Source organism: Canis aureus, chromosome 5 (assembly GCF_053574225.1).
Source record: "Canis aureus isolate CA01 chromosome 5, VMU_Caureus_v.1.0, whole genome shotgun sequence".
Lineage (NCBI taxonomy): Eukaryota > Metazoa > Chordata > Mammalia > Carnivora > Canidae > Canis > Canis aureus.
Window position 1 is genome coordinate 66,646,043 of NC_135615.1, and position 25,611 is coordinate 66,671,653.

The following is a 25,611-nucleotide window of genomic DNA, read 5'->3' on the forward strand; positions in this document are numbered from 1 at the left end:
ACTGGGGCTTTTTGTGTTGTTTAAAATTTTTTGGCCTACCCCAAGGTCACGGAGATTGTCTTCCATGTTTCTTCTAGAAGCCTTCACAATCTGCATCCATCTGGAACTGATTTTTGCATATGCTGGGAGGTGGAGGGTCGATATTTTTTTCCATATGGACATTTAATTGACCAGCTTGATTTATTGAAAAGATTGTCTTTTCCCCACTGGGCCACAGTGTCACCTTTGCCATAAACCAGGGGGTTGTACCTGTGTGAATCTGTTCCTAGTATATGTGTCTGTTTCTGTATCTAGTGATAACTCTGTTAAGAAATGTAATCACGAGGTCATTTCAGAGTTAATAAAACACTAGTGTATAGTGTGCTGCAGGTGGTCCTGTCTGCCAAGCGACCCTGGCTTGGGGTTGCTGATAAGTGTTCCTTTCTCAGTGTTATCTATAAATCTTGGGGCTCACTGTAGGCTTATTTGGTTAGAATGCCAAGAAGCTGAGTTGGAGGCTTGTGCCTGTCGAGTCCACACAGGAAAGCCCTCTGGACCCTAGGAGAGCACCCAGGTGGCCCTAGTTGCTGGGGTAGGACAAGATGTCTCCTGTTCATTCATTTCCCCTCCCTTTTCCAGTTCCTGCTGAACCCCAGAGGAAGCCTGCAACCCAACTCTGCAGGGGCACTTGGGGTCTGAAAGGTGAGGCTCCTGCAGCACACCCTCCTTGAGGGCCTGGGAGCACCAAGCAGTCCCTTGAAAATGTGGCATTCACTTCCCCACAGAACCAAGTCCTGCATGGGCAGGGGTGGGGGTGGTGTGTGAGACCTTCGGTGTGTGTGTAAAATAAAAATAAAATAAAATAAAATAATAAAATAAAATAAAATAAAATAAAAATAAGACTACTTTTCTAAGAAGGCCTTTCTACAGAATCTGCTTTTGGTGGGGGGGAAGGTCCATAGTTCCTTCTAAATTGGTTCTGATCCGAGTCAAGGACAAACGCTACATGAACACAATGATCCATGCAGTTTAGCCTTGTTTGCTAATCACGACCATCTAAAAGGGATGCACCAGGTTTGAAGGACTTGGTGTGCCATACCAGAGGATGTTGTGTGGGGGGCGAGGGCCCAACACAGAGGGACCCTGAGGTGGCCGGGGAGACGAGCTGCTTAGAGGGCTATGCTGGGGTTTGGGGCGAACACCTTTTTGGCATCTATGTCTCCTTCGACCATGTGGGGATGGATGTCCACATTCATGCCTGCATCCTTGCACAGCTTGAGCAAGGTTCGAATGTTGTTCTTGGACAACCTCAGGTATCTGTGCAAGACAAGGCCAAATGGGTTAGTTAGTTGAGTGTGGAGTCCTCGTAGCTTCAACCTTTATTGAAAAGAGCTTAGATTTAAGCAGTGTGGGGTCTCTAAAGAGAACTGACTCTGTAGATGTTTCTGGAACTGACAGAGGTCTTATCAAAGAGTGGGATACCCCACAGAGTTGGTAGGAGTTTTTACCGGTATAACTCTTTTGGAAATTAATTCGGCAACATCTGTTCCAGGCACCGTCCCCATCCCCACAAGTCCCCCCACAAGTCAGTATCTTTGACTCAGGAACTCCACTCAGGCCTTCAACTAATCCCAAGAAAAGAAGCCAATGGAATGAAAAACTACATAAATGAAAGTGTTCGTTTCGGGGTTATCAACAATAGGAAAAGAGGAAATTCCATCCACAGAGGAGTGGTTAAGCAAATAATGGAATATCCATCTCAAGGACCCTTCTGCCAGCATTAACATGGCATTGGAAGAAGCAGGTGCACTATGGTGATGGCGATGCATTATGCCACATGGGGAGAGATGCAGTGGTCAGGACTTCCATCACTGCCAGGTGTGTCTAATCTCAGTGATGCCAAGGCCTGGGCAAAATACAGAACGGTGGCAATAAAAGCTGAGTAAAATTGTAGGAAAGGTGAGTATTTTCTTTTAATAATATTCAAACAAAAAATTAGGCCGTTGATTTAAAATCTTAGCTAAAGCCCCACAATCCTGACTTGTACTGGAGAGAAGTGATGCCGTCAATGCTGTGTTGTCCAGAGAGATGCTCTACCATCATATCCTCAGAGCTCCTAGTTCTACAAGGGGCTTTGACCTCGTTCTTAGCTCTAGAATAAGGAGAAGGGTCTCCTACTCAGGCCACCTGCTGCTTAGTCACTTTGCTACAGACGATGGAGGAGGAGCTGCATATTGATATAACCCGGGTTTTCTACCCACTGGGAATGGTCTCCTTGTCCTTCAAGATCTGCCCAGAGCTTACCTGTTCTTACAGACATCTTACACCCCTCTCCACAGCCCCATGTCTGGACTACCTTTCCCTCACAGCGCCAGGCAGGGTCTGTCCCCTTCCCTTCCTTGCCAACCCAGCCCTATAGGGTCTCACACAAATGTACACGTGAGCACTTGCTAGGATCCCATTCTGGACGATTTCGTCTTTGTCTTGAATGTTTTTCTAATGGCTCATCAGAGGCCATCTTTCCCAATATTCTCCCTCTCTCCTTGGCAGGCAGGGGCCCTGCCCAAATCTCTTTTCTGCCCACCCTGAAGCCCAGGTAGGCTGTCCATTGGCCGGAGTCAATGAGAATCAACCCATCAAAGTGAAAGCCATAACCAAAGTCATCCATCCATGGAAAGGTCAAGCAAAAAGCTCCCTTCAGGGCAGCCTGGGTGGCTCAGCGGTTTAGTTCCATCTTCGGTCCAGGGCATGGTCCTGGAGACTTGGGATCAAGTCCCATGTCAGGCTCCCTGCATGGAGCCTGCTTCTCCCTCTGCCTATGTCTCTGCCTCTCTCTCGCTGTGTCTCTCATAAATAAATAAATAAAATCTTTTTTTTTTTAAAGCCCCCTCCGGTTGGGGAGGTTGCCACATCCATCTCTCAGCCAGTCAGCGAACAGAGTAGCACTTTGTAATGGGGTCACTGGATGCCAGGCATCTGAGGCCATCTGAAACCTACAGATGAGCTCACTGCTGTTCAGTCTACAAGGACATGCACATCATTGTGTTGTCTGTTTCTTCTACTGAAGTTTCTGAGCCTTGCTAGCATTGGGCTTTGGGGTGGGGGGTTCCTGATAAATAAGACGAAGGGCAAGTGAGGAGGAAGACCTCTGGTAAGAGCGGTAAATACCAAAGGGCTTCACCCGTAGTACCCTGGGATGTCTAAGACCCCACACGTAGCAGGTAGTCATGTGTGGGTGGATGGTGGCCACAATCTGGGGGATGGTGGCTACAATCGCCAGCAACTCGACAACACCAGCAACCCAAGGCCGCCAACAGCTCAACCAGCAAATCATAGGGGGATTTTTCTCTTAACACTAGGCCACAGACAACTCATTTTTTCTTTTTGATAATGATGTCTATTGTGAGACATGTGGAAATATTGGAAGGGTGGCGCACGGGTCCAAAAGTGTGGCATCAGAATGGCAGGACCCAAATGTCATGCCCATCCCAGAGCTCATCCACCAACTAGCAGGCGAGGCTGCGGGGGAACCCACTGCTTCAGCCCTGGAAGGGCCCCTCGGGACACAAAGAGCGGGGTCCGCCACCCCCGGGGGCCCCAGCCCAGGCTCAGCCCAGGCTCAGCCCAGGCGTCTGGAGCAGTGGGGACCTGCTCACCGGCAGCTCAGCACCTCCTCGGGCTTCAGCATCCTCACCGCCTCGGCCTTGGGCTCCGCGCCCTTCTCCATGAGGCTCCTCAGCTTGCGCTCGTAGGACACGTCGGACGTCCTGCTCATTACCCAGTCTCTCAGGAGGGTGGACTTCCGAGCGCTGAAGGCTGACGGCTCCTGCAGCAGGGAGTCGGCGATGCTTTGGTGGCGGTAGGACAGGGGCCGCTGCGTGGACTCCAGGGCGATGGCGTCCTTGATGTTGATTTCTGAAACGGGAGTTAGAGCTGGCCTGGGGGGCGGGGGGAGGGGGACAAAGCCCTGTCCCGGGGCCCCTGTCCGCAGGGTTCAGCTCCCGCAGCCTTTTCCTCCCTCCAGCGTGGCCCCAGCTCCCCGCCGCCCGCCCCTCCTCCCCCAAGGAACCCCCAGATGGACTTGGACCTGGTGGTTGTTTGGGTGGTTGCTCGACATGCGTTGTTTATGTTTTATTTTTTTAAAAAGATTTTATTTATTTATTCATGAGAGACACAGAGAGAGAGAGAGAGGCAGAGACACAGGCAGAGGGAGAAGCAGGCTCCATGCAGGGAGCCCGATGTGGGACTCGATCCCAAGACCCCGGGATCACCACCTGAGCCAAAGCAGATGCTCAACCGCTGAGCCACCCTCGTGCCCCAAGATGGGGTTTTTAAAGGAAAAACAGTTTATTGGATGAAAGAGGAGAACAGTAGGTGCAGGCAGGAGGAACAGCATGTACAGGTGTGAGGAACAGCAGGTGTAGGCAGGAGGAACAACATGTACAGGTGTGAGGAGCAGCAGACACAGGTGTGAGGAGCAGCAGGCGCAGGTGTGAGAAACAGCAGGTGTAGGCAGGGGGAACAGCATGTATAGGTGTGAGGAACAACAGGTCTAGGCAGGGGGAACAGCATGTACAGGCAGGGGGAACAGCAGGTGCAGGCAGGGGGAACAGCATGTACAGGTGTGAGGAACAGCAGGTGTAGGCAGGAGGAACAACACGTACAGGTGTGAGGAACAGCATGCACAGGCAAGGAGAACAGCAGGTACAGGCAAGAGGAACAGCATGTACAGATGAGAAATAGCACCTGTGAGAAATAGCAGGTGCAGGCAGGGGGAACAGCATGTACAGGTGTGAGGAGCAGCAGGTGCAGGCAGGGGGAACAGCATGTACAGGTGTGAGGAGCAGCAGGTGCAGGCAGGGGGAACAGCATGTACAAGTGTGAGGAACAGCATATGCAGGCAGGGGGAACAGCATGTACAGGTGTGAGGAGCAGCAGGTGCAGGCAGGGGGAACAGCATGTACAGGTGTGAGGAGCAGCAGGTGCAGGCAGGGGGAACAGCATGTACAGGTGTGAGGAGCAGCAGGTGCAGGCAGGGGGAACAGCATGTACAGGTGTGAGGAACAGCAGGACAGCTGCACACAGACACAAATATATGAACTGTGATGGTGTCTGATGTTACCCAAATACGGGACTTGTACTGAATTAAACACTGTAGGGCTAGTGGGTAAAGAACTTAATTTTTTTCTTTCTAAATTTACCACTAAGTATTTTATAGATTTTTACTGATAAGAATGTGATATTTCCTTCGCATTTCCATTTCTAGAAATGGTACTAGTACAGAGAAAGGGCTATCGTCTTTCAATGTATTTTTTCTAGTACACTAACAACAAAACCATATTTTATTATTTCTTTACTAGAATTTCTTGAATTTCATGGCTGTGTAATCATATCAAGGGAAAAAATGAAAATATCTTCCTTCTAACATTTAGGAAAATGATATGCTCTTCTTGACATATTGCATTTGACAGACTTTCTAACAGTGTCAATAATGATGATAGCAGTCATGCCTCATTTTGTTCCTGATTTTAATTAAAATAATTAGTATTTCATCATTCAGAATGATACTTGACACATTTGGTATGTTCTATAATATTTAGCAGCTTAATTCTTAGTTTACATACAGTTTTTATAAGCAATAATTGCTTGATTCTACTTTTTTGCTTTTCTGTCATTTACTGACATGCTCTTATGGTTTTTCCTTTACTTTGTTGATGGAATAAATTATGTTCTTAGATATTCTGATATTGAAAACCTAACCATTCCTAACCTGCTATAAGAAATCCCATTTGTCACCAAATTCTACACATGAAACTAATGCACTATATGTGAGCTAACGAATTTAAATAAAATCTTGAAAATAAATAAATAAATAAATGAATAAATAAATAAATAAATAAATAAACTTTATTCTCTTAAAAAAAAAAGAAATCCCATTTGGTCATGGCATGTTATTGATTTCATACACTGATGTATTTTCACACATGTATTTGGTATATTTGCTAAAATTTTAATATATTTTTTGCATCTATATTATTTCTTTGCAAATATTTTAATACTATGGTTCTGATGGCTTGTTGGATTAATGCAGAAGTGTCTGTAGTTTACATGGTCTGGAGTAGCTGAAGCAACATTAGGATTGTTCGTTCCTGAAAAGGCAAACAGAACCTGGTGTGAAGCCTTTTGTCTTGGTGACTTGTTCAGTGGTAAAGCGTCAATCACCTTTCAGTTTTTACTTCAGAAATTACTGTCTTCAAATTTCTTTATTCTATCACTTTTAATAATTTATTGTGGGAGTGGAAATTATTCTAGGTTTTCAAATATATCATAGAGAGGTGCATCTAGTGTTCTATTATCGCTCAGTTACATATTTCTCATCTTTGCTTATGTAATCTTTCTCATATCAAATCTTGGATTGATTGATTGGTTGATTAATTGATTTAGCATGAGCAGGAGGAGGGGCAGAGGGAGGGAATCTCAAGCAGACTCCCTGCTGAGCTCAGAGCCTGTTGCAGGGCTGGATCTCACAACCCTGAGATCATGAGCTCAGCTGAAACCAAGAGTCAGATAGATGCTCAGTCAACTGAGCCACCTAGGCACCCCTTTACTCTTCTTTTGAACAGTTGTCATGAGGTGTTTATACTATTTATTACTTGCTTTTCAGAAAGCTAGCTTTGGATTTATCCTTTTGACTACTTTTTATCTTGGGTTTCATTAATCTCAGCTGGTATTTAATGTATGAAAACTCTTTTTCTCATATTATTTCTCCTATCTTATTGTAAATAAAGAATTGCTAAAAGTATTCATTTTTTTCTTTTTTTGTATTATAAAGACAAGAATTATTAATTTTAGTTGTTACCATAAATTTTCTTCTGAGAATAGATTTTGCCTTTGTTCTCATAGGTTTTGGTAAGAAACAGGAGCATATTTATGAGCTTTGTTTTCTCTGGTACAGGGTATTGTAGGAGTTTTTTCTTAATTTCTGACTGTTAAGTTGGGAATATCATTTAATTTAAACTGTATTTCTAGTTATTGCTTTAAGATAATGTAGGTTGCCTTAAAATCTTTACTTTCTCAATGTTAATATTTTCTTAGTGGTAAATATGTGGATGAATTTTGTAGATATTCTTTGGCCACACAAAAATGCCTTCTGTATTCAAATATAAAGTTATGTCTATTTGATTCTAAAAGAGGTATATTAAAATCTCCCACTATAACTGTAGTTTTATTAGGTTCTTTTTGCAGTCTCAATAGTTATCTACTTAATTACTGTATTTTTTGGTATGTGTAGGCTTATGATTATTACTTATTCTCCTTAACATTTAAAAATATCCTTCTTTTACTCTATGTGTTTCCTTTATCCTTAATTCCACCTCATGTGTTTGCACTTCTTGTTAAGTCTTGGCTTATCCTTTTGTTTTCAAACTTTCTATACTAAATCTGATTTTAAGTGTATCTAGATTCTGATTTTTAAACCAATTATTTCTAGTTTAGTACCTCTGCTCTCACCTAGAGCATTTTTTTTTCCCTTTGTAAGTAAGTCATTCTTCCTGTAAGGCTACAAGATTTCATCAATAAAGTTCAAGAATTTTACTGAGATCTGTCTAGGGGGAATGAGTCTAGACCTCCCACAGTTATATAAATGGAGCAGTAGCCACCTGGAAAGAGGCTGTGATTTGCCCAAGGTCTCATATGAATTAGTGGCTGAATTGGGACTCTGTATACCCAGTTTGGTGCTCTGGACTGCCAGCAGGTCCCTGGCCAGGGAGCCTTAACAGATTCTGTTTATACATAGTGAAAACTGGTGCTATGTTCCAGAGGAATCATGAGCTGCCTATCCTCATCAACACAAATGGAAAATCCCTTGGAGAAAGAACCATAGCTTTTTCTGAGATATCTGAGCATCGCCTGCGTCCAGGTAGGTCTCATGTAGAAAAGAAGAACACTACTATAAATTGTAATGATAATTAAACATATGAACTAATATTTATTGAGTGACTTGTGTGCCAGGCAGTGCTCAAAGAGCTTTCCAGGGAGGGTGGCACTACAGTCTCACAACCATATCATGCCCATTTAACAAATGAGAAACTGAGGATCAGAGAGATTAAGTCATGTGCCCTAGACACCAGAGCTGATTAGTGGTGGATCCAGGGAAATGTGAACATAGAATATGGTCCCTTTTTCTGGGCACCCATCCTGGGTACTGTCTGGGTAAAAATGACATATTCCTGAATCTGCGGCTGAATAGTCGCTGTGTTTGAGACTCCAGAGGCTGACTGTGCTCATGGAGACAGAGGGTATTATTGCCTTCTAGACCTTGGCAATAGGGATGCACTCCTGCTCTGGCATCTACAGAATGACTTTCTCTCCCTGGGCATAGGTACCCGGGGAGAGAAAGCCAAGTGAATTCCATTTTTTTAGTCCAGCTTCTCAGACTTTGCCAAGATTTACTTTGGAAAAATATTCCAATTGCTTTCCCAGGCTCTTCTGCTGGCCCAAAGATGGAGTGACCTTTTACGAATTCAAAATCAACATGGTGGCCCTCAGAAGGGCCCAGGAGGGTGGTGAAAAAGGAAGGGAAAACAGAAAAGACTGTTTTCAGGGAACTAAAGGGAGGAGAGGCCGCAGGGAGAGGGCAGTGGCCCTGGAGCACAGTGTCATTGTGGCAGCAGGCTGTTGCCTCCTGGATATGGTGGCGGGGGGGTCAGTGGTGGGATGTGGGATGTGGTGGGAGGTGGCATTTCAGCTGTTAAGAGAAGTGAAAGGGAGGTTTGTGAAAATGAGGAGGGGGACAAAGATGAAATGGTCAGCTTCGAGGAGCACTGTGTTCCACATCGGGGCTGTCACTGCTGTTTTCAATTAGCTTTGGGGTTCTGGAGCTGGAGACACTTATATGTCACTCATTTGGGACACACAGAGTTTCACACAGATTTTGATTTTGTGGCCGTCCCAACACTAAAACTGTGGACGAGTGGGAGTTGTTGTGTCTGTACAGATGGAGGGGTCACATTCAGTGTTGAGGCTGCTGGTCATTCCTCACAGACTCTTGCTCACCGGATCACACAGAAACTTGGCATCGAGAGTGCAAGGGGCTCACTCTGCTGAGAGGGAAACCTGGACAGGTGGGGGATCCGGCTCTTGACAAGGACTCCGATGGTTCCAGTACTGACTGGGGCGGGGGAGGCCAGAACTAGGAGTCTGGTCTAGAATACCCTTCCTTGATCCACAGGTATCTCCACTTGGACTCCTGCCATCGCCCTTTAACTGGCTCCATGCCCTTCCTAGGCGCCGCCTTGTGTTGAACTTGACTCCCACTCATTGTAGGCCTCTTGCTGGCCTGCACAGGAAGCTCCCCTTGCTGTGCTCAGACTCAGCCCTGACCCAGTTCCTGGGTCCCCCACTCGGATGCCCAGGTGGTTCCTGGGTGCCTCGGAGCACCTGTGGCGACTGAGCACCTGCTGCCCTCCAGTGGCTATTTGTTGCATTACATTAGGTCGGACAAAACCGACCCTCTTTGAACCGGGTGGACTTGTCTTGGGGGGGTCGGGAGAGGGGTGGGTACTGCAGAGAAACCAAAGAACTGCTAAGTCAGTCCGCCCTGCTGGCGTTTTTGTGCAGTTATGAAAAGGATTATTTAATCAGCTGGTACGTGAGTTTCTCTTAGGGAAGGAACTGCCTTTGTTTAGGAAAATATCTTGATAGACATCTTTTGAGGGTTTAAGACAGTGGAACAAAGGAAAGTAAGTGGTCCTTCCAGGTAGCAAGCCAGTGGGAACCGTGGCGTGAGGACAACAGAGCCTGGAGGAAAGGGAAGAGGAAAGAGAGAGGAAGATGTGGAGCGAGGCAGGCCCAGGACACCAGCCAAGCGCCCAGGGGGGTGCAAAATTTAAGGAGGTGTTCACCCTGAGGCTCCCGCAAGTGCAGAGTCCAGAGGGGGAGTGACTCCTGAAACCTTGCGCCTTGGGTGCCTGGCTCGCCTTGGGTGCCTGGCTCGGCTCCTTCAGGTTCCTGTGCTGGGGCGAGGGAAACACCCGGAGGTCACCCCTGCAGGCAAATGCAGCCAGGGAACTCCTGTTGGCAGGGGAGGAAGGACTCTGAGAACCCTTGAGAGGGTTTTGTGATCAATTTTTTTTTTTTAAGATTTTATTTATTTATTCATGACAGACACACAGAGAGAGGCAGAGACCCAGGCAGAGGGAGAAGCAGGCTCCATGCAGGGAGCCCGACGTGGGACTCGATCCCTGGACTCCAGGATCACGCCCTGGGCTGAAGGCAGCACTAAACCGCTGAGCCACCCAGGGATCCCTCAACTTCTGTTTTCTGTATAAATCTGCCACGAAATTCTTTCCCTCTGCTGCTCCAAACCTTCAGTAAAGTCTGTTTACACACAAAGGGTTCACGTGAGAGGTTTGGGGGGAAACGGGGCCGTGTTCTGTGTCTGTGTCTGCGGTGGCAAGGAGCAGGGAAAAGGGAACGACCCCCGGAATCGAGAGCCGCAGGTGCTCAGAGGCTCAGCGGAGCTAGGACTTGGGAGCCAGACTTGCACCCGGAGTCACAGAAAACTTGGGAAAGGTGTCGGGCCCCCCGTAGGCCGTATGTCAATCTATCTGTAACTATATCTAAACTTTTTATTTTGGAGTAATTTTAGATTTGCTGATGGGTTGCAAAAATGGTTTCCCGAATGCTAACATCTTACGCAAGCAGGACGCGTTTATCAAAACTCAGAAATTAACACAGGCGCATAACAGCTTTTTTGGATTTCGCCAGTTTTCCCACTAAAGCGCGGTTCCAGGATTCAGTCCAGGATCCTGCGCGGCATTTAGAGCCAATCATATTTAAATCTGACAGGCAAGTGAGCGCAATTTGGTTTCATTGGCTTCGGTGTATTAAATGAGAAGGAAAGAAAAGGACGTTTTGCGGGGCACAGTGGGAGCAGTTCTGCGCAGGCGAACTGGCAGCGGCTGCTCAAACGCTTTTGCCGGCTCCCCCTTTGGGCTAACTGGGATCCCTTCCGCCGTTCTTTAACCACACACCTCGTTCCCAAGAAGCCAGGCACAATTAAAGCAATTGTTTTTCCAGCACCAGGGTCCAGCCCCCCTGAGCATTTTAGCAAATTTTTCTTTTCTTAGAAATCGCTATTTGCCCCCGTTTATTGAGCACCTAGTCTGTATCAGGCTACATGCTTTATATGCCTCATCTCACGGATACGCTACTGCGAGGCGAGTCGTGTTACCGTCCCATATTGTAGACGTGAACGCTGAGCCCCGGAGATGGAGCGGTTGACTCACCCCAGACTGCACGACTCTGAGTTCGCTGCAGAGTGGTGGGGCCAAGGTTCGAACCCGGGCAGCTCTGGGAACCGGAGATCTAGCATGACCTAAGCTTGCCTCTTCTTGGGTGTGAGCAACACCTGGTAGGTCTCGAGCCAGCAGGTGAGGTCCCTTTGTGCTACTCTGACGTTGTCACGTACCTAATTAGATAATTTGGAGCTCACGGACTGGGGCAGGCCCATGAAGGCTGGCCTCCTGAGCAGAGAGCCCCAGGTGTGGGCCGAGCCTAGACATCCCCTCGTCTGCTGCCTGGGTCATACCTGGCTGATGGTGTCATCCCTACAGAGCCGTGTGGCCTCTATGACCATCCACAGTGGCCAGGTTGTCGCGGACACTGCTGCCCTAAGAGCAGAGTGAGCCTCACGTCCCTCTGAGAGGCAGGTGATCATGGGGGACGATCCTGGCACTGCAGGACCGAGGTGCGTCCCTTACCGGATTTCCTGGGGCCATCCTTGGTGTAGTTGCCAGGAATTATGCTGAGGCGGGGTCCCTTCGGGTCTATACTGTAGAGCCTTCGGTACATGATGGGGTCCCCGTTCTTGGCGACGTGACTGGAGGGCTTGGAGGGGAGCGGGGGGAGAAGTCAAGGCATGAGGAATAGGACTGGGCAGGGCCCCTCCACCCCGAAATGAGTGACTGCAAGGGTTTGCTGAAAGGCAGGCAAAGTGGCCCAAGGAGAGGCCTCTCTGGGCCCTGGGACAGGTCAGCGGGGCAGGGATGGCATGTTGGTGGCTGCTCAGCCACGTCTCGCTTTCCGGCGTGCTATCTCAGAGGGGGGCAGGAGCAGGTGGGCCGCACCTGGGAAGAAGGCCCCTTAGCACAGGAGTGCCAGTCTCCACGGGGCAGGCAGTTTTGGGGGGGGGATGCGAAGTGGGGGGGGTGCGGTGATTCATTTGGGTATTCCTGTGGGGCAGGAGCAGACTTCAGAGCCTTAAATTTAAGAAACGCAACCAGGCACTGTGCAGGAGCAGAGCAGGTACCCCTCCTGAACGTGGGGGGCCCGTGTTACCTTCTTGATGAATGCCCCCTGGGGTTTTCCTTTCTGCTGTTTCTGGATGTTTTGGGTTTTCTTTTCTTCCTTTCCATTTACTTTCGGTAGCACTATCCCCTTGGGTTTCTGCTTTTGAAAAAAAGAGGATTGCCCTGTGACTGCCAAGTGGTCAGAGGCCACTTTGGCTCCCACAGAGGGGTGGCCCCCTGGCCAGCGGGCTGCCCCCTCCCCACCACCAGATTTGGCCCCCACTCTGGTACTTCGGGCCCCCTCACCATTGTCCTGCCTCCAGACATGCCCCGGTGTAATGTCACTGCCCTCCCAGAACAACCTTCTAAACCTCAGGTCTGGCTGTGCCTCCCAACCTCAGAAGCCATCACTGGCTCCCTATTACCCTCTACACAAGGGCCCCCTCTCCCCAAGCTGGTAGGAATTCCTTCTGGCTCCCAAATAGCCTGCATAGCTGTTGCCATGGCCTGTGGTCTGAAGCCACAGGAGGGCTGCCCTGTCTCAGAGTCGGGCCAGGACACTCCCTCTGTCCCCAGAGCTCCCTTCTGGCCTGACCTCTCCCCATCCAGCCCATCATCACAATTCATCCTACCTTTCTCTTTCCCTAGGTGCTCCTCAGGGCATATGTGACTTTCTTTCTTTCTTTTCTTTCTTTCTTTTTTATTTTATTTTATTTTATTTTATTTTATTTTATTTTATTTTATTTTATTTTATTTTATTTTATTTTATTTTATTTTATTTTATTATTTATTCATGAGAGACACAGAAAGAGGCAGAGACACAGGCAGAGGGAGAAACAGGTTCCTCACAAGGAGCCCGATATGGGACTCAATCCCCAGACCTGGGATCACGGTCTGAGCCAAAGGCAGACACTCAACTGCTGAGCCTCCCAGGTGGCCCATATATGGACTTTCTTGTGCACCTGCCTGGCCCTCTACTCCCACCAGGCAGGCAGGGAGGACGCATTGGTTAGGGAGCTCCAGGGTCCAGGGGGGAGGGGCCGTAGAGGGTTGGGGGGACAAAGCCCCTCGAGGAAGGCTGAATCTACATGGTCTCCGCTTAGGGTGTGCTGCTTGTGGTTGTGTGAACATGCCGGCTGGGACTGGTCTCCAGGTCAGGTGCCTGGTGAGGATCCTGCTCGGCTGCTTGGTGGCAGAGGAACCACGGCTTGGTTTCCTCATCCAAAGATGGAAGGAATAGTAGGATCTACGTCCTAGGGTTATTTTGAGAAATTAATGAATCACTATGTGGAGACCAGGAGAAGGGAGAGGAGACCACAGACAGGCTCCCTCCAACCAGCTCCACTAAAGGGCGCCCTCCACCTGTGCTGCCTGAGAGCTGCCACAGAACCATCGTCTTTCTCAGGAGCTTCTTTCATTAAAAAAAATAAGATAAATTAAATTTGCCAACATATAGTATAACACCCAGTGCTCATCCCATCAAGTGCCCATCACCCAGTTACCCCACAGGAGCTGCTTTCAAAAGCCAGGTGCCTCTGGGAAGGATAATAACGCCTGAAGATTTCATTGTATTTTCAATTTAAATTTGTTCCCTCCCTGAGTCCAAAATTATTTCCAGTAAAAGCCACATAAGAGGTAAAGCTGTGAAAACATTATTAGAATATGATCTTCGTGAGAAGAGACGCATGTTAATCACAGAAGTGAATATAAATTTCCGTGATTGATACTGAGTTCCAAGTGACTCAGCAGTCGAAATGGGGGGCAGGGGGTAGCCCATCCATAAATCATTAAATGCACCTTAATGTGAAATATGTTTATCAGATGTGTTGTTGTATGTTTGATGGAACTGGCACTCCAGATCTTTCTGAACATAAATTTCAAGTAAGCATATAAACAGACGGGAGCTTTTTGGAAAGGCAGGGGTACCATAGTGGTTGGAGCAGAGAAGGTGGGGGTGGCTATGGGGAGTTACTCTGACAAAGCCCATGAGCTTGAGAACAGGAGAAATCTGAGTTCGAGCCCCGGCTTGTCCCTTTATTAATTCTATGAGCTCAAGCAAATGACTACTCTGCCCCCCACTCAGCTTCCTTATTACCACCTCACTTGAGCTGAGGGGTAAGAATGGTGCCTACCTTGTAGCCCCGCGGGGAGCAGCCAACAAGCTAACTCATGTGCGATGCTAAGCTCGGGGCCTGGCACACAGTAGATGCTTAATAAACATTGTCATTAGGAATGCCATGTTTCACCCATTTTTCTCTGGGGGCTGGGGAATTCAAGGTCCAGTGGCATCCTCTACAGAGGGGACCATTTGCTAAGGACATGGCTTGAGTTTCCATAGATGATGGGCCTGGGGGAACTCTGGGGGAAACTGAGGCAAAACTGCCATAGTTCCTCGAGAAAGAGGGAAGGGCAGTACACAGACTGATAGTGTGTCTCCCCCCACCCCAACTCATATGTTGAAATTCTAACTTCCAGTGTGATGGTGTTAGGAGGTGGGGCCTTGGGAAGGTGGTTAGATTGTGAGTGGGGAGCCCTCATGAATGGGCTCTGTGCCCTTATAAGAGACCAGGGACACTGGGTGGCTCCATGGTTGAGCATCTGCCTTCAGCTCAGGGCGTGATCCTGGGGTCCTGAGATTGAGTCCTACATTGGGCTCCCCACAGGGAGCCTGCCTTGCCCTCTGTCTATGTCTCTGCCTCTCTCTGTGTGTCTCTCATGAATAAATAAATGAAATCTTAAAAAATAAATAATAAAGGAAAGAAATGTAGTCACCTGGAAAGATAGCATCCGCTTCTTCAGGCTCTGTGGGAGGGTAGGAGCCTAACTACTTGAGCGACAGCTGGCAAACACAGCCCGCCTAACCCCATGGACAACCTCCCCTCTCCCCGAGGATTATTCTTCCCATTTACTCCCATGCTTAAAGCTCCTCCCACCTCCTGGTTTCTGGGAGTCAAATTCCATCTCTCCCCTCTTGTAATAGTCTGGAGTCCATCTGCCCTACAGTTTTGCTTGGACAGCACACACCTGGAAAATGAGTCTTTTCTTCCCCTGTCTCCGCTCCAGCCACTCCAGCACCCGCGTGAGGTCAGACATCCGCCTCTCCTCGGCGGTCCTCCACATGGACTTCCTCTCTGTGGGTGTCACGTCCTTTAGGGGCTCCGATTTCTCTGTCATTTTGAAGTCCTGGCTGTGTGTTTGGTGGGAAGGTGGCACACTCTGGCTTGGCTGACCCCTGTGTCTCTAGAAGCTGGCCCGGAGGGCCTCAGACGTGACCTTTAGGATGTGAATGTAAAAGGCAGATGTAGGCCAACAGCTGGGATGATGGCTTTCAAGGGTGGGAGGCCTGGAGGGTGATTGTGAGGTCACTGTCCGGCTGGCCCGTGGGGTCAGAGTGGGGCACAACATCGGCTTCCCCACATGGCCACTGCCCCTCTGTAGGCACTGTCCCTCATCTGGAACCCACCACAGCCTCCCTTATGGCCTCTCCACCTCTACTTCCATAGAGATCTTAAACAAAGGTCACGTATCTCCCTTTCTCAAAAAAACTTCAGTGGCTCCCTGCAGCCTATAAAAAAAATCTAAATTCCTCAGTTTGGTACCCAGGCTTTTCACAATGTGTTAGAATGAAGATTTTTATAGTCTCAATAACTTTCGTGTTCATTGAGCAGATAGTTATCAGATATCTACTATATGCCAGGCACAGTCTTGGCGACACAATGCAAAATAACATAGCCAGACTTCCTAAAACATACAGGCTAGTGGGAAAGAGAAAGCTGCTGTCAAATGACTCTATGAATCCATAATGGCAAGTGAAAATGAGCACTCTGAAGGAAAGAAATGTGATTCTGGAAGCTAGGCCAAACAAGAGAATTACATTTGGATGTGTGGTGGGTGGGTTACCACTCAAGCTCGGAGCTAAAGGGTAAGTAGGTCTCTGTGGGGACTCAAGCACATGCAAAGGCCCTGTGGCAGGATCGAAGCACAACAGACTTGAAGACTAACAGAAGGGCAAAGTCTAGAGCACCAGGTAGTGCTGGAGACATGTGCAAAAGCCAGAGAAAATGACCTTGGAAGCCACAGATGTGCTCAAATGGTGAAGGAAGGGGAAAACAATAAAGGGGTTCAAAAAGAGAGGAAAGATTGATAATATCAAGCTTCTTTTTTTTTGTTTGTTTGTTTTAGTAAACATTTATGGAAGGAAACAATGTACACAGAAATGTTCCAGAATCAGGGACACCTGGGTGGCTCAGCAGTTGAACATCTGCCTTCAGCTTGGGCAGTGATCCCAGGGTCCTGGTCATGGTCTCCCTCTAAGGGTAAACACTATCCTCACTGCTAATTTCATAGGTTTGTTTTGTCCATTAGAGTTTTACAAATGGAAATGTTTACATGTAGTCTTTGGTAGCTGGCTTCATTCATTTTACAAATACATTTTCAGGGTTTTAACAATGGATTCTATTAGCCTTTATGTATGTGGAAATGTCTATATTTTATCTTCATTTTTGGAGAAAGATTTGCTGGGTAGTAGAATTCTTGGTTACCAGTCCCCCAACCCACCAGCATTTTGCATATGCCATTTCACTGCCTTCTGTTCTCCATTGTTTTGAGGGGGAAGTTTGCTGTTAATCATGTCACTCCCCTGCACATGCAAGTAATTTTCCTTTTGCTGATTTTTTCTCTCTGTTCTTGTCTTTTAAATTTTACTATGGTGTGTCTGGGTGTGGCTCTCTTTGTGTTTATTCTCCTTGGGGCTTGCTGAACTTTTGGGTTATGTGTTTAATGTTTTCCATCAGATTCTGGAAAACCTTGGCCATTGTTTTTCCCCTTATTTTTCTCTGTTCCTTTTTCTCTCTACTTCTGGAACAGTCATTACATATCTGTTGATGTGCTTAATTTCCCATTTTGGGGGGACAAAAAATTAAAGTTTTCTTTTTTCTAAGCTTTAAAAAATTTGATACCGAGAGTGATAGCGAGAGAGCATGAATGGGGGGAGGGGCAGAGGGAGAGACTCTCAAACAGACTCCCCACTGAGTGCAGAGCCTGCCAAGGGGCTCGATCTCATGATCCTGAGATCATGACGTGAGCCAAAACCAAGAATCAGATGCCTAACCAACTGAGCCACCCAAGTGCCCCTGTGCTCTAAAGTTTTGTTTATTTTTATTCAATAATTTTTCCCTGTTCTTAGATTTTTCTAAGATAATTTCTATCATCTTAGAAAGTTCCTATCAATCTATCTCCAAGTACACTAATTCTTTCTTCCTAATATAATCTTTTGTTGAATCTTTATAGTATAATTTTCATTTCAATTTTACTTTTCAACCCCAGAATTTTCCTGTTTTGAAAAATAATTTGTCCTCTTATTTAGAATTTATGTTTATTCATTGTTGTCATACTTTCATTTAAAATTTTAAGCATCATTAATTTTAATTCTTTGGCCATATTTATAAGTAGTTATTTGAGGTGTTTGCTAAATCTAACATCTGAGAAAACTCAGAGACGGTGTCTATTGACAGATGTTTTTCTGAGTATGTCTCAGACTTTCCTATTTCTTTGCATATCTTGTAATTTTTTTGTTGAAAACTGGACACTAAAAAATATTGTAGCAACTTTGGATTCTGATTCCTGCCAGGTTTATCATTGCTGTTTTTTTCCCTGTGTTTATTTATTTAATAACTTACCCAGACTCTGTGAATCAGACAATTCCTGTCATAGGAATCTGGGAATCCTGTCTTCCTCATGGTGTGAAGCAATTGAAGTTTCTGATTAGTTTTTTTTTTTTAATTTTTCTTTTTATACTTTAGTCTGGCTTCCTAAGCATTGTTTCCATGTCCACATATCTGACTGGACATAGATTGTGCTCAAATACCTCAAGCCACTAAGCTATCTGTCCTTTGCTGAGGAATCTGTGTGTGGGGAGGGGAGCTGTGTCAGTCATCCTATTGCTGTATAACAAATCATCCCAAAGTTTAGTGGCTTAAAACAAAAACATTGATTTTTGCAGTTTCCATGGGTCAGGATTCTGGGTATAACTTAGCCAGGTCCTCTGACTCAGGCTAAAATCAGGGTGTTGGCCAAGTTGCAGTCATCTGGAGGCTTGACTGGAGGAGGATCTTTCTCCAAGTTCCAATCCGATCTGGTGGTCGGCAGGCCTGGGTTGCTTGCAGGTCACTGAACTGCGTTTGTTCTTCACTGGCTGTTGGCAGAATGCCACGTTCACTGGCTGTTGTGACATGTGACTCTCCATAGGGAGGCTCACAATATGGCAGCTTGCTTCATCAGAGCAGCAAGGGAGAGGAACCAGAGGGAGAATGAGGGTGAGGCGGAAGTCATTTTTTTTTATAACCTAGCCTCAGAAGTGACACCCATCACTCTGCTATGTTCTGTTTAGAAGAAGCTGATCACTATGTGCAGGCCTCACCCAGAGTAAGGATTACACAGGGCACCAATCCTAGGAGGTGAGGGTCAGTGGGAGTCATTTTAGAAGCAGCTGATTAACAAGAGCACACTCCAAATGCAGGCCGTTTTCATGTGTTTCCTACCGTTTACTTTCTGCTGGACTCATTCCCATCTTTGTGCACATGCACAGCTTAGGGATTAGCCAGGAGGGTGTGGCTGGGTTGGGCTTTCTCTAGTTTCCACAGTGCATGCTTGCAAGTTTAGCTAGGGATATATTTGCCCCCACAACTGGCAACCTGAATCTGGGGGAGCTGCTGGCCCTCCTGCGTTTCCGCCTTGGAGATTTTCATTTAAACCTATAAGGCTGCCAAGAGCGGGTGCTGCCTACTGCCCCAAATCCAGCGATCCCCTTGTAACCAAAGCAGAGAAACTTCTCCACACTAGCGGAAGCTGTCTGCTGGGAGCTAGGAAGAGAGAATGCCACAGATTCTCACTGTTATTGCCCAAATTTCTAGCTTTCAGGCACAAACACTTCTCCCATTGTGGTATGCCTTTGGTTGGTGTCCAGTGTGCGACATGGTTGTTTTGATCAATTTTGTCCAGCTTTATTATTGCTTTTAGGGAAGAGGACTCATTATCTCCTTAATCAGCCATTGACAGAAGTCTTCTGCCAATACACTCTTATATGTTCTGTTAAGATCCCCTTTACCATCTTGACATACAATTCATATACAACTTAACCTGTTTGCACACATGTATTTTTAAAAGTTACTATAATCCTCGAAACCAGTATAAAAGAGAAATTTTTCAAAAACATACAGTCTCCCCTTGGGTCTATCTCAATATTTTAATGCTTGGTCACAACTAAAATAGAAGGCAATCCTTCAAATTTTCTAAATGCCTCTTAGGGAATGGAACCACCCCATTAAGAACCAATGAAATAATTAATTGTAACCAATTAAGGGTGGTTGGGATAGTGGTGGTGGTGTACAGTCATATGGTCTGTCCCCATTGAGGAGGGACTGTGTGTGTATGGGGGGGTGGCAATGATAAATAGGCATCAATACAGTGAGTAGGTCAGTGAGTGAGTGAGTGAATGGATAATACATCGGGGCCTCCTCATCTCTGGATTCTTATCCCCAAATCTGCAGTAGAAATCAGTGTCTATATTCTTGAAGCCCTCTTCTGGAGTGGAAATTGATACCCTGCGTTCCCCAGGCTGGAGTGATTGATACAAGAGGGACTCAATAGGCATAGAATTGGGAGCTTCTGCTGGCAATGTGAGGAAAAAGCCTCCTCTTGGGAATAGTGGGGCATTTATTTGGATGTGAAGCCCAGAATGGTGGTGGTCATTTTGCTCTGATGAGGAGGGAAGCTATGGTGAAGATGAATGCCGTTCAGAGAGCAGAGCAGAGCAGAGCCAAGGGACTCACTGAGAAATGGAGCCATTGTCTGAGCTTTTCAGACCTTTAATGAGCCTCAATTGTGTTTTCTCTTACTTGCAATACAAATCTTTCATGTGAAACAGATAGCTAATAATATAGGGGAGATGGTAATGGTACAAGAGTGGCATCACGAAAATGTGCTACAGGAACAAGAGAGGGCATTGTGAAGTCTGCTGGTGGGGGGGGGGGTGTCAGAGGACATTCCATCAAGAAAAACGAGAAAGCTTGAAGGAATCAGAGCCTTCGACAATAGGGGAGTGGCATCCACCTGGAGGGAACAGGCAGCTGCCAAGGGCTGCAGGTGGGTGGGGAGGAGGAAACAACCTGTGTGTTAAGAGTGGAGGCGTGAAAAAAAAAAAAGAAAAGAGTGGAGGCGTGAGGACAGGGAGTGGAGAATTAGCTCAGAGCCAGAGAAGGAAGATGTTGAGGTGCTCTGCTGTTTTAGAGCTCATTCATTCATTCATTTATTCATTCAACAAGCGGCTCTTGAATGCTTCCAAGGGGCTGGGTACCTCTGAGTGATGTAAGCAGAAATGGGGGCTGGTGAGGAGGAGAGTGGGCAGGCTGAGCCAGAGAAACACCCAGAAGAATCCATACATATATATAGAGGCAGCATCAAATAGAGCACTGTTGCTGGCAAGCTGGCATCCCGAGTCCAGAGTAGGGCCTGGGCTGGGGCTGAGGGTTTTGAGAAAGGAACAAAGCCATGGGGGGATATTAGGGTAGAGCGGGGGACAGTGTTCCCCTCACTCCCATCACCAAGTGATACTTAGTGAGACAAACTGCAAATTGAGGAAACTTCCAGGGTCAGGAAAACTTTGAATACACCTGCAACCTCACAGCTCAGGCTGCAGGGACATATGGGGGCAAATCAGCAGGTTTTTCCACTTGGTGCTACATCGTTTCTGTAGAGATGGGCTAGCTGTGTGTTCTCACTTTGCCCTCCTTTCTGCCATTTTAATACCCAGTATCATGGCAGTACTCAAGGGCCATTAAAAAAAATATATATGAGGACAGGAGAGCCCCGTCCCGGAGACGCAGGAGCTGCACCGACCTTCCCGGGCGGAAAGGGGCTCGTGGGGAGTTGGAGCAGGACCAGGAGGGCGAGGAGGCCCTCGGGCTCCCGGGGACAGTAACAGAGCAACTGCGCGCCCAGGAGAGTGCGCCGAGCTCCCTAAGGGCTGCAGCGCGCACGGCGGGACCCGGCGGGACCCGGAGCAGCTGAAGGGGCTCGGGCGGCGGCTCCGCGGAGGGGGCTGCGCGGCCCCGGGAGCAGCTCGGAGGGGCTCGGGCAGAGGAAGAGGCTCCGTGCGGAGGGGGCTGCGCGGTTCAAGGAGCAGCTCGGAGGGGCTCGGGCGGCAGCTCCGCGGAGGGGGTTGCGCGGCCTGGGAGCGCGAATCCACCAGCGCAGGCTCCGGAGCACAGGGCGCCGGGACACAGCCCAGGATCCCCCCTCCCCCCGGGACAGGCAGAGGCCGGGAGGGCCCAGGACAGCAAGGACGCTCCTGCCCCAGCTGAGCACATCAGCGGCCCCGCCCCGGAGCCTCCAGGCCCTGCAGACGGAGAGCTCTGGAGTTCCTGCCGGAGCTGAATCCAGGTTTCCAGAGCTGCCCCGCCACTGGGGCTGTTCCTCCTGCGGCCTCACTGGGTAAACAACCCCCACCGAGCCCTGCACCAGGCAGGGGCACAGCAGCTCCCCCAACTGCTAACACCTGAAAATCAGCACAACAGGCCCCTCCCCCAGAACACCAGCTAGACTGACAACTTCCAGGAGAAGCCAAGGGACTTAAAGAACACAGAATCAGAAGATACTCCCCGGTGGTTCTTTTTTTGTTTGTTTGTTTTTGTTTTTGTTTTTGTTTTTGTTTTGTTTTGCTTTTTGATTTGTTTCCTTCCCCCACCCCCTTTTTTTTTCTCCTTTCTTTTTCTTTCTCTTTTTCTTCCCTTTTTTTTTTTTCTTTTTCTTCCCTTTTTTTTTTTTTTCTTTTCTCTTTCTCTTTTCTTTCCTTCTTTCTCTCCTCTCTTTTTCTCTTTTTCCCAATACAACTTGCTTTTGGCCACTCTGCACTGAGCAAAATGACTAGAAGGAAAACCTCACCTCAAAAGAAAGAATCAGAAACAGTCCTCTCTCCCACAGAGTTACAAAATCTGGATTACAATTCAATGTCAGAAAGCCAATTCAGAAGCACTATTATACAGCTACTGGTGGCTCTAGAAAAAAGTATAAAGGACTCAAGGGACTTCATGACTGCAGAATTTAGAGCTAATCAGGCAGAAATTAAAAACCAATTGAATGAGATGCAATCCAAACTAGAAGTCCTAACGACGAGGGTTAACGAGGTGGAAGAACGAGTGAGTGACCTAGAAGACAAGTTGACAGCAAAGAGGGAAACTGAGGAAAAAAGAGACAAACAATTAAAAGATCATGAAGATAGATTAAGGGAAATAAACGACAGCCTGAGGAAGAAAAACCTACGTTTAATTGGGGTTCCCGAGGGCGCCGAAAGGGACAGAGGGCCAGAATATGTATTTGAACAAATTCTAGCTGAAAACTTTCCTAATCTGGGAAGGGAAACAGGCATTCAGATCCAGGAAATAGAGAGATCCCCCCCTAAAATCAATAAAAACCGTTCAACACCTCGACATTTAATTGTGAAGCTTGCAAATTCCAAAGATAAGGAGAAGATCCTTAAAGCAGCAAGAGACAAGAAATCCCTGACTTTTATGGGGAGGAGTATTAGGGTAACAGCAGACCTCTCCACAGAGACCTGGCAGGCCAGAAAGGGCTGGCAGGATATATTCAAGGTCCTAAATGAAAAGAACATGCAACCAAGAATACTTTATCCAGCAAGGCTCTCATTCAAAATGGAAGGAGAGATAAAGAGCTTCCAAGACAGGCAGCAACTAAAAGAATATGTGACCTCCAAACCAGCTCTGCAAGAAATTTTAAGGGGGCCTCTTAAAATTCCCCTTTAAGAAGAAGTTCAGTGGAACAGTCCACAAAAACAAAGACTGAATAGATATCATGATGACACTAAACTCATATCTCTCAATAGTAACTCTGAATGTGAACGGGCTTAATGACCCCATCAAAAGGCGCAGGGTTTCAGACTGGATAAAAAAGCAGGACCCATCTATTTGTTGTCTACAAGAGACTCATTTTAGACAGAAGGACACCTACAGCCTGAAAATAAAAGGTTGGAGAACCATTTACCATTCGAATGGTCCTCAAAAGAAAGCAGGGGTAGCCATCCTTATATCAGATAAACTAAAATTTACCCCAAAGACTGTAGTGAGAGATGAAGAGGGACACTATATCATACTTAAAGGATCTATTCAACAAGAGGACTTAACAATCCTCAATATATATGCTCCAAATGTGGGAGCTGCCAAATATATAAATCAATTATTAACCAAAGTGAAGAAATACTTAGATAATAATACACTTATACTTGGTGACTTCAATCTAGCTCTTTCTATACTCGATAGGTCTTCTAAGCAAAACATCTCCAAAGAAACGAGAGCTTTAAATGATACACTGGACCAGATGGATTTCACAGATATCTACAGAACTTTACATCCAAACTCAACTGAATACACATTCTTCTCAAGCGCACATGGAACTTTCTCCAGAATAGACCACATATTGGGTCACAAATCGGGTCTGAACCGATACCAAAAGATTGGGATTGTCCCCTGCATATTCTCGGACCATAATGCCTTGAAATTAGAACTAAATCACAACAAGAAGTTTGGAAGGACCTCAAACACATGGAGGTTAAGGACCATCCTGCTAAAAGATAAAAGGGTCAACCAGGAAATTAAGGAAGAATTAAAAAGATTCATGGAAACTAATGAGAATGAAGATACAACCGTTCAAAATCTTTGGGATGCAGCAAAAGCAGTCCTAAGGGGGAAATACATCGCAATACAAGCATCCATTCAAAAACTGGAAAGAACTCAAATACAAAAGCTAACCTTACACATAAAGGAGCTAGAGAAAAAACAGCAAATAGATCCTACACCCAAGAGAAGAAGGGAGTTAATAAAGATTCGAGCAGAACTCAACGAAATCGAGACCAGAAGAACTGTGGAACAGATCAACAAAACCAGGAGTTGGTTCTTTGAAAGAATTAATAAGATAGATAAACCATTAGCCAGCCTTATTAAAAAGAAGAGAGAGAAGACTCAAATTAATAAAATCATGAATGAGAAAGGAGAGATCACTACCAACACCAAGGAAATACAAACGATTTTAAAAACATATTATGAACAGCTATACGCCAATAAATTAGGCAATCTAGAAGAAATGGACGCATTCCTGGAAAGCCACAAACTACCAAAACTGGAACAGGAAGAAATAGAAAACCTGAACAGGCCAATAACCAGGGAGGAAATTGAAGCAGTCATCAAAAACCTCCCAAAACACAAGAGTCCAGGGCCAGATGGCTTCCCAGGAGAATTTTATCAAACGTTTAAAGAAGAAATCATACCTATTCTCCTAAAGCTGTTTGGAAAGATAGAAAGAGATGGAGTACTTCCAAATTCGTTCTATGAGGCCAGCATCACCTTAATTCCAAAGCCAGACAAAGACCCCGCCAAAAAGGAGAATTACAGACCAATATCCCTGATGAACATGGATGCAAAAATTCTCAACAAGATACTGGCCAATAGGATCCAACAATACATTAAGAAAATTATTCACCATGACCAAGTAGGATTTATCCCTGGGACACAAGGCTGGTTCAACACCCGTAAAACAATCAATGTGATTCATCATATCAGCAAGAGAAAAACCAAGAACCATATGATCCTCTCATTGGATGCAGAGAAAGCATTTGACAAAATACAGCATCCATTCCTGATCAAAACTCTTCAGAGTGTAGGGATAGAGGGAACATTCCTCGACATCTTAAAAGCCATCTATGAAAAGCCCACAGCAAATATCATTCTCAATGGGGAAGCACTGGGAGCCTTTCCCCTAAGATCAGGAACAAGACAGGGATGTCCACTCTCACCACTGCTGTTCAACATAGTACTGGAAGTCCTAGCCTCAGCAATCAGACAACAAAAAGACATTAAAGGCATTCAAATTGGCAAAGAAGAAGTCAAACTCTCCCTCTTCGCCGATGACATGATACTCTACATAGAAAACCCAAAAGTCTCCACCCCAAGATTGCTAGAACTCATACAGCAATTCGGTAGCGTGGCAGGATACAAAATCAATGCCCAGAAGTCAGTGGCATTTCTATACACTAACAATGAGACTGAAGAAAGAGAAATTAAGGAGTCAATCCCATTTACAATTGCACCCAAAAGCATAAGATACCTAGGAATCAACCTCACCAAAGATGTAAAGGATCTATACCCTCAAAACTATAGAACACTTCTGAAAGAAATTGAGGAAGACACAAAGAGATGGAAAAATATTCCATGCTCATGGATTGGCAGAATTAATATTGTGAAAATGTCAATGTTACCCAGGGCAATATACACGTTTA

General features: G+C 46.4%; 1 protein-coding gene and 1 long non-coding RNA gene across 3 annotated transcripts in view; one reads left to right on the plus strand and one right to left on the minus strand.

Annotated features, from left to right (window-relative positions):
- Positions 1–997: 997 nt before the first annotated feature.
- On the minus strand, positions 998–15,602 carry C5H16orf78 (chromosome 5 C16orf78 homolog). Of its 2 annotated transcripts, none has more exons than XM_077898502.1 (5): positions 15,294–15,602; positions 12,319–12,429; positions 11,742–11,868; positions 3,636–3,894; positions 998–1,296 (listed from the first exon to the last, which is right to left on the minus strand). In XM_077898502.1, exons 1-5 carry the CDS (start codon positions 15,441–15,443, stop codon positions 1,149–1,151), a joined length of 795 nt encoding a protein of 264 aa, XP_077754628.1. In that variant the 5' UTR covers positions 15,444–15,602; the 3' UTR covers positions 998–1,148. The 2 variants fall into 2 exon arrangements, with proteins under 2 accessions (XP_077754628.1, XP_077754629.1); XM_077898503.1 differs by having other exon boundaries at positions 12,319–12,426; positions 15,294–15,600.
- LOC144314435 (uncharacterized) overlaps positions 11,646–25,611 on the plus strand; it is a 28,624-nt gene continuing 14,658 nt past the window's right edge. Inside the window, exon 1 of the long non-coding RNA XR_013380313.1 lies at positions 11,646–11,728. This is a non-coding gene — a long non-coding RNA (uncharacterized LOC144314435). The remainder of the gene's footprint in view (positions 11,729–25,611) is intronic.

What these genes read in the sequence shown, in the direction of transcription:
- C5H16orf78 (XM_077898502.1), bottom strand. Translation starts at nt 15,443, where the DNA reads ATGACAGAGAAATCGGAGCCCCTAAAGGACGTGACACCCACAGAGAGG. An exon ending in AGAAAAGACTCATTTTCCAG is followed by an intron (nt 12,430 to 15,293) that starts GTGTGTGCTGTC and finishes TTTTTTCAAAAG; the next exon opens with CAGAAACCCAAGGGGATAGT. An exon ending in GGATGGCCCCAGGAAATCCG is followed by an intron (nt 3,895 to 11,741) that starts GTAAGGGACGCA and finishes CTCCCGTTTCAG; the next exon opens with AAATCAACATCAAGGACGCC.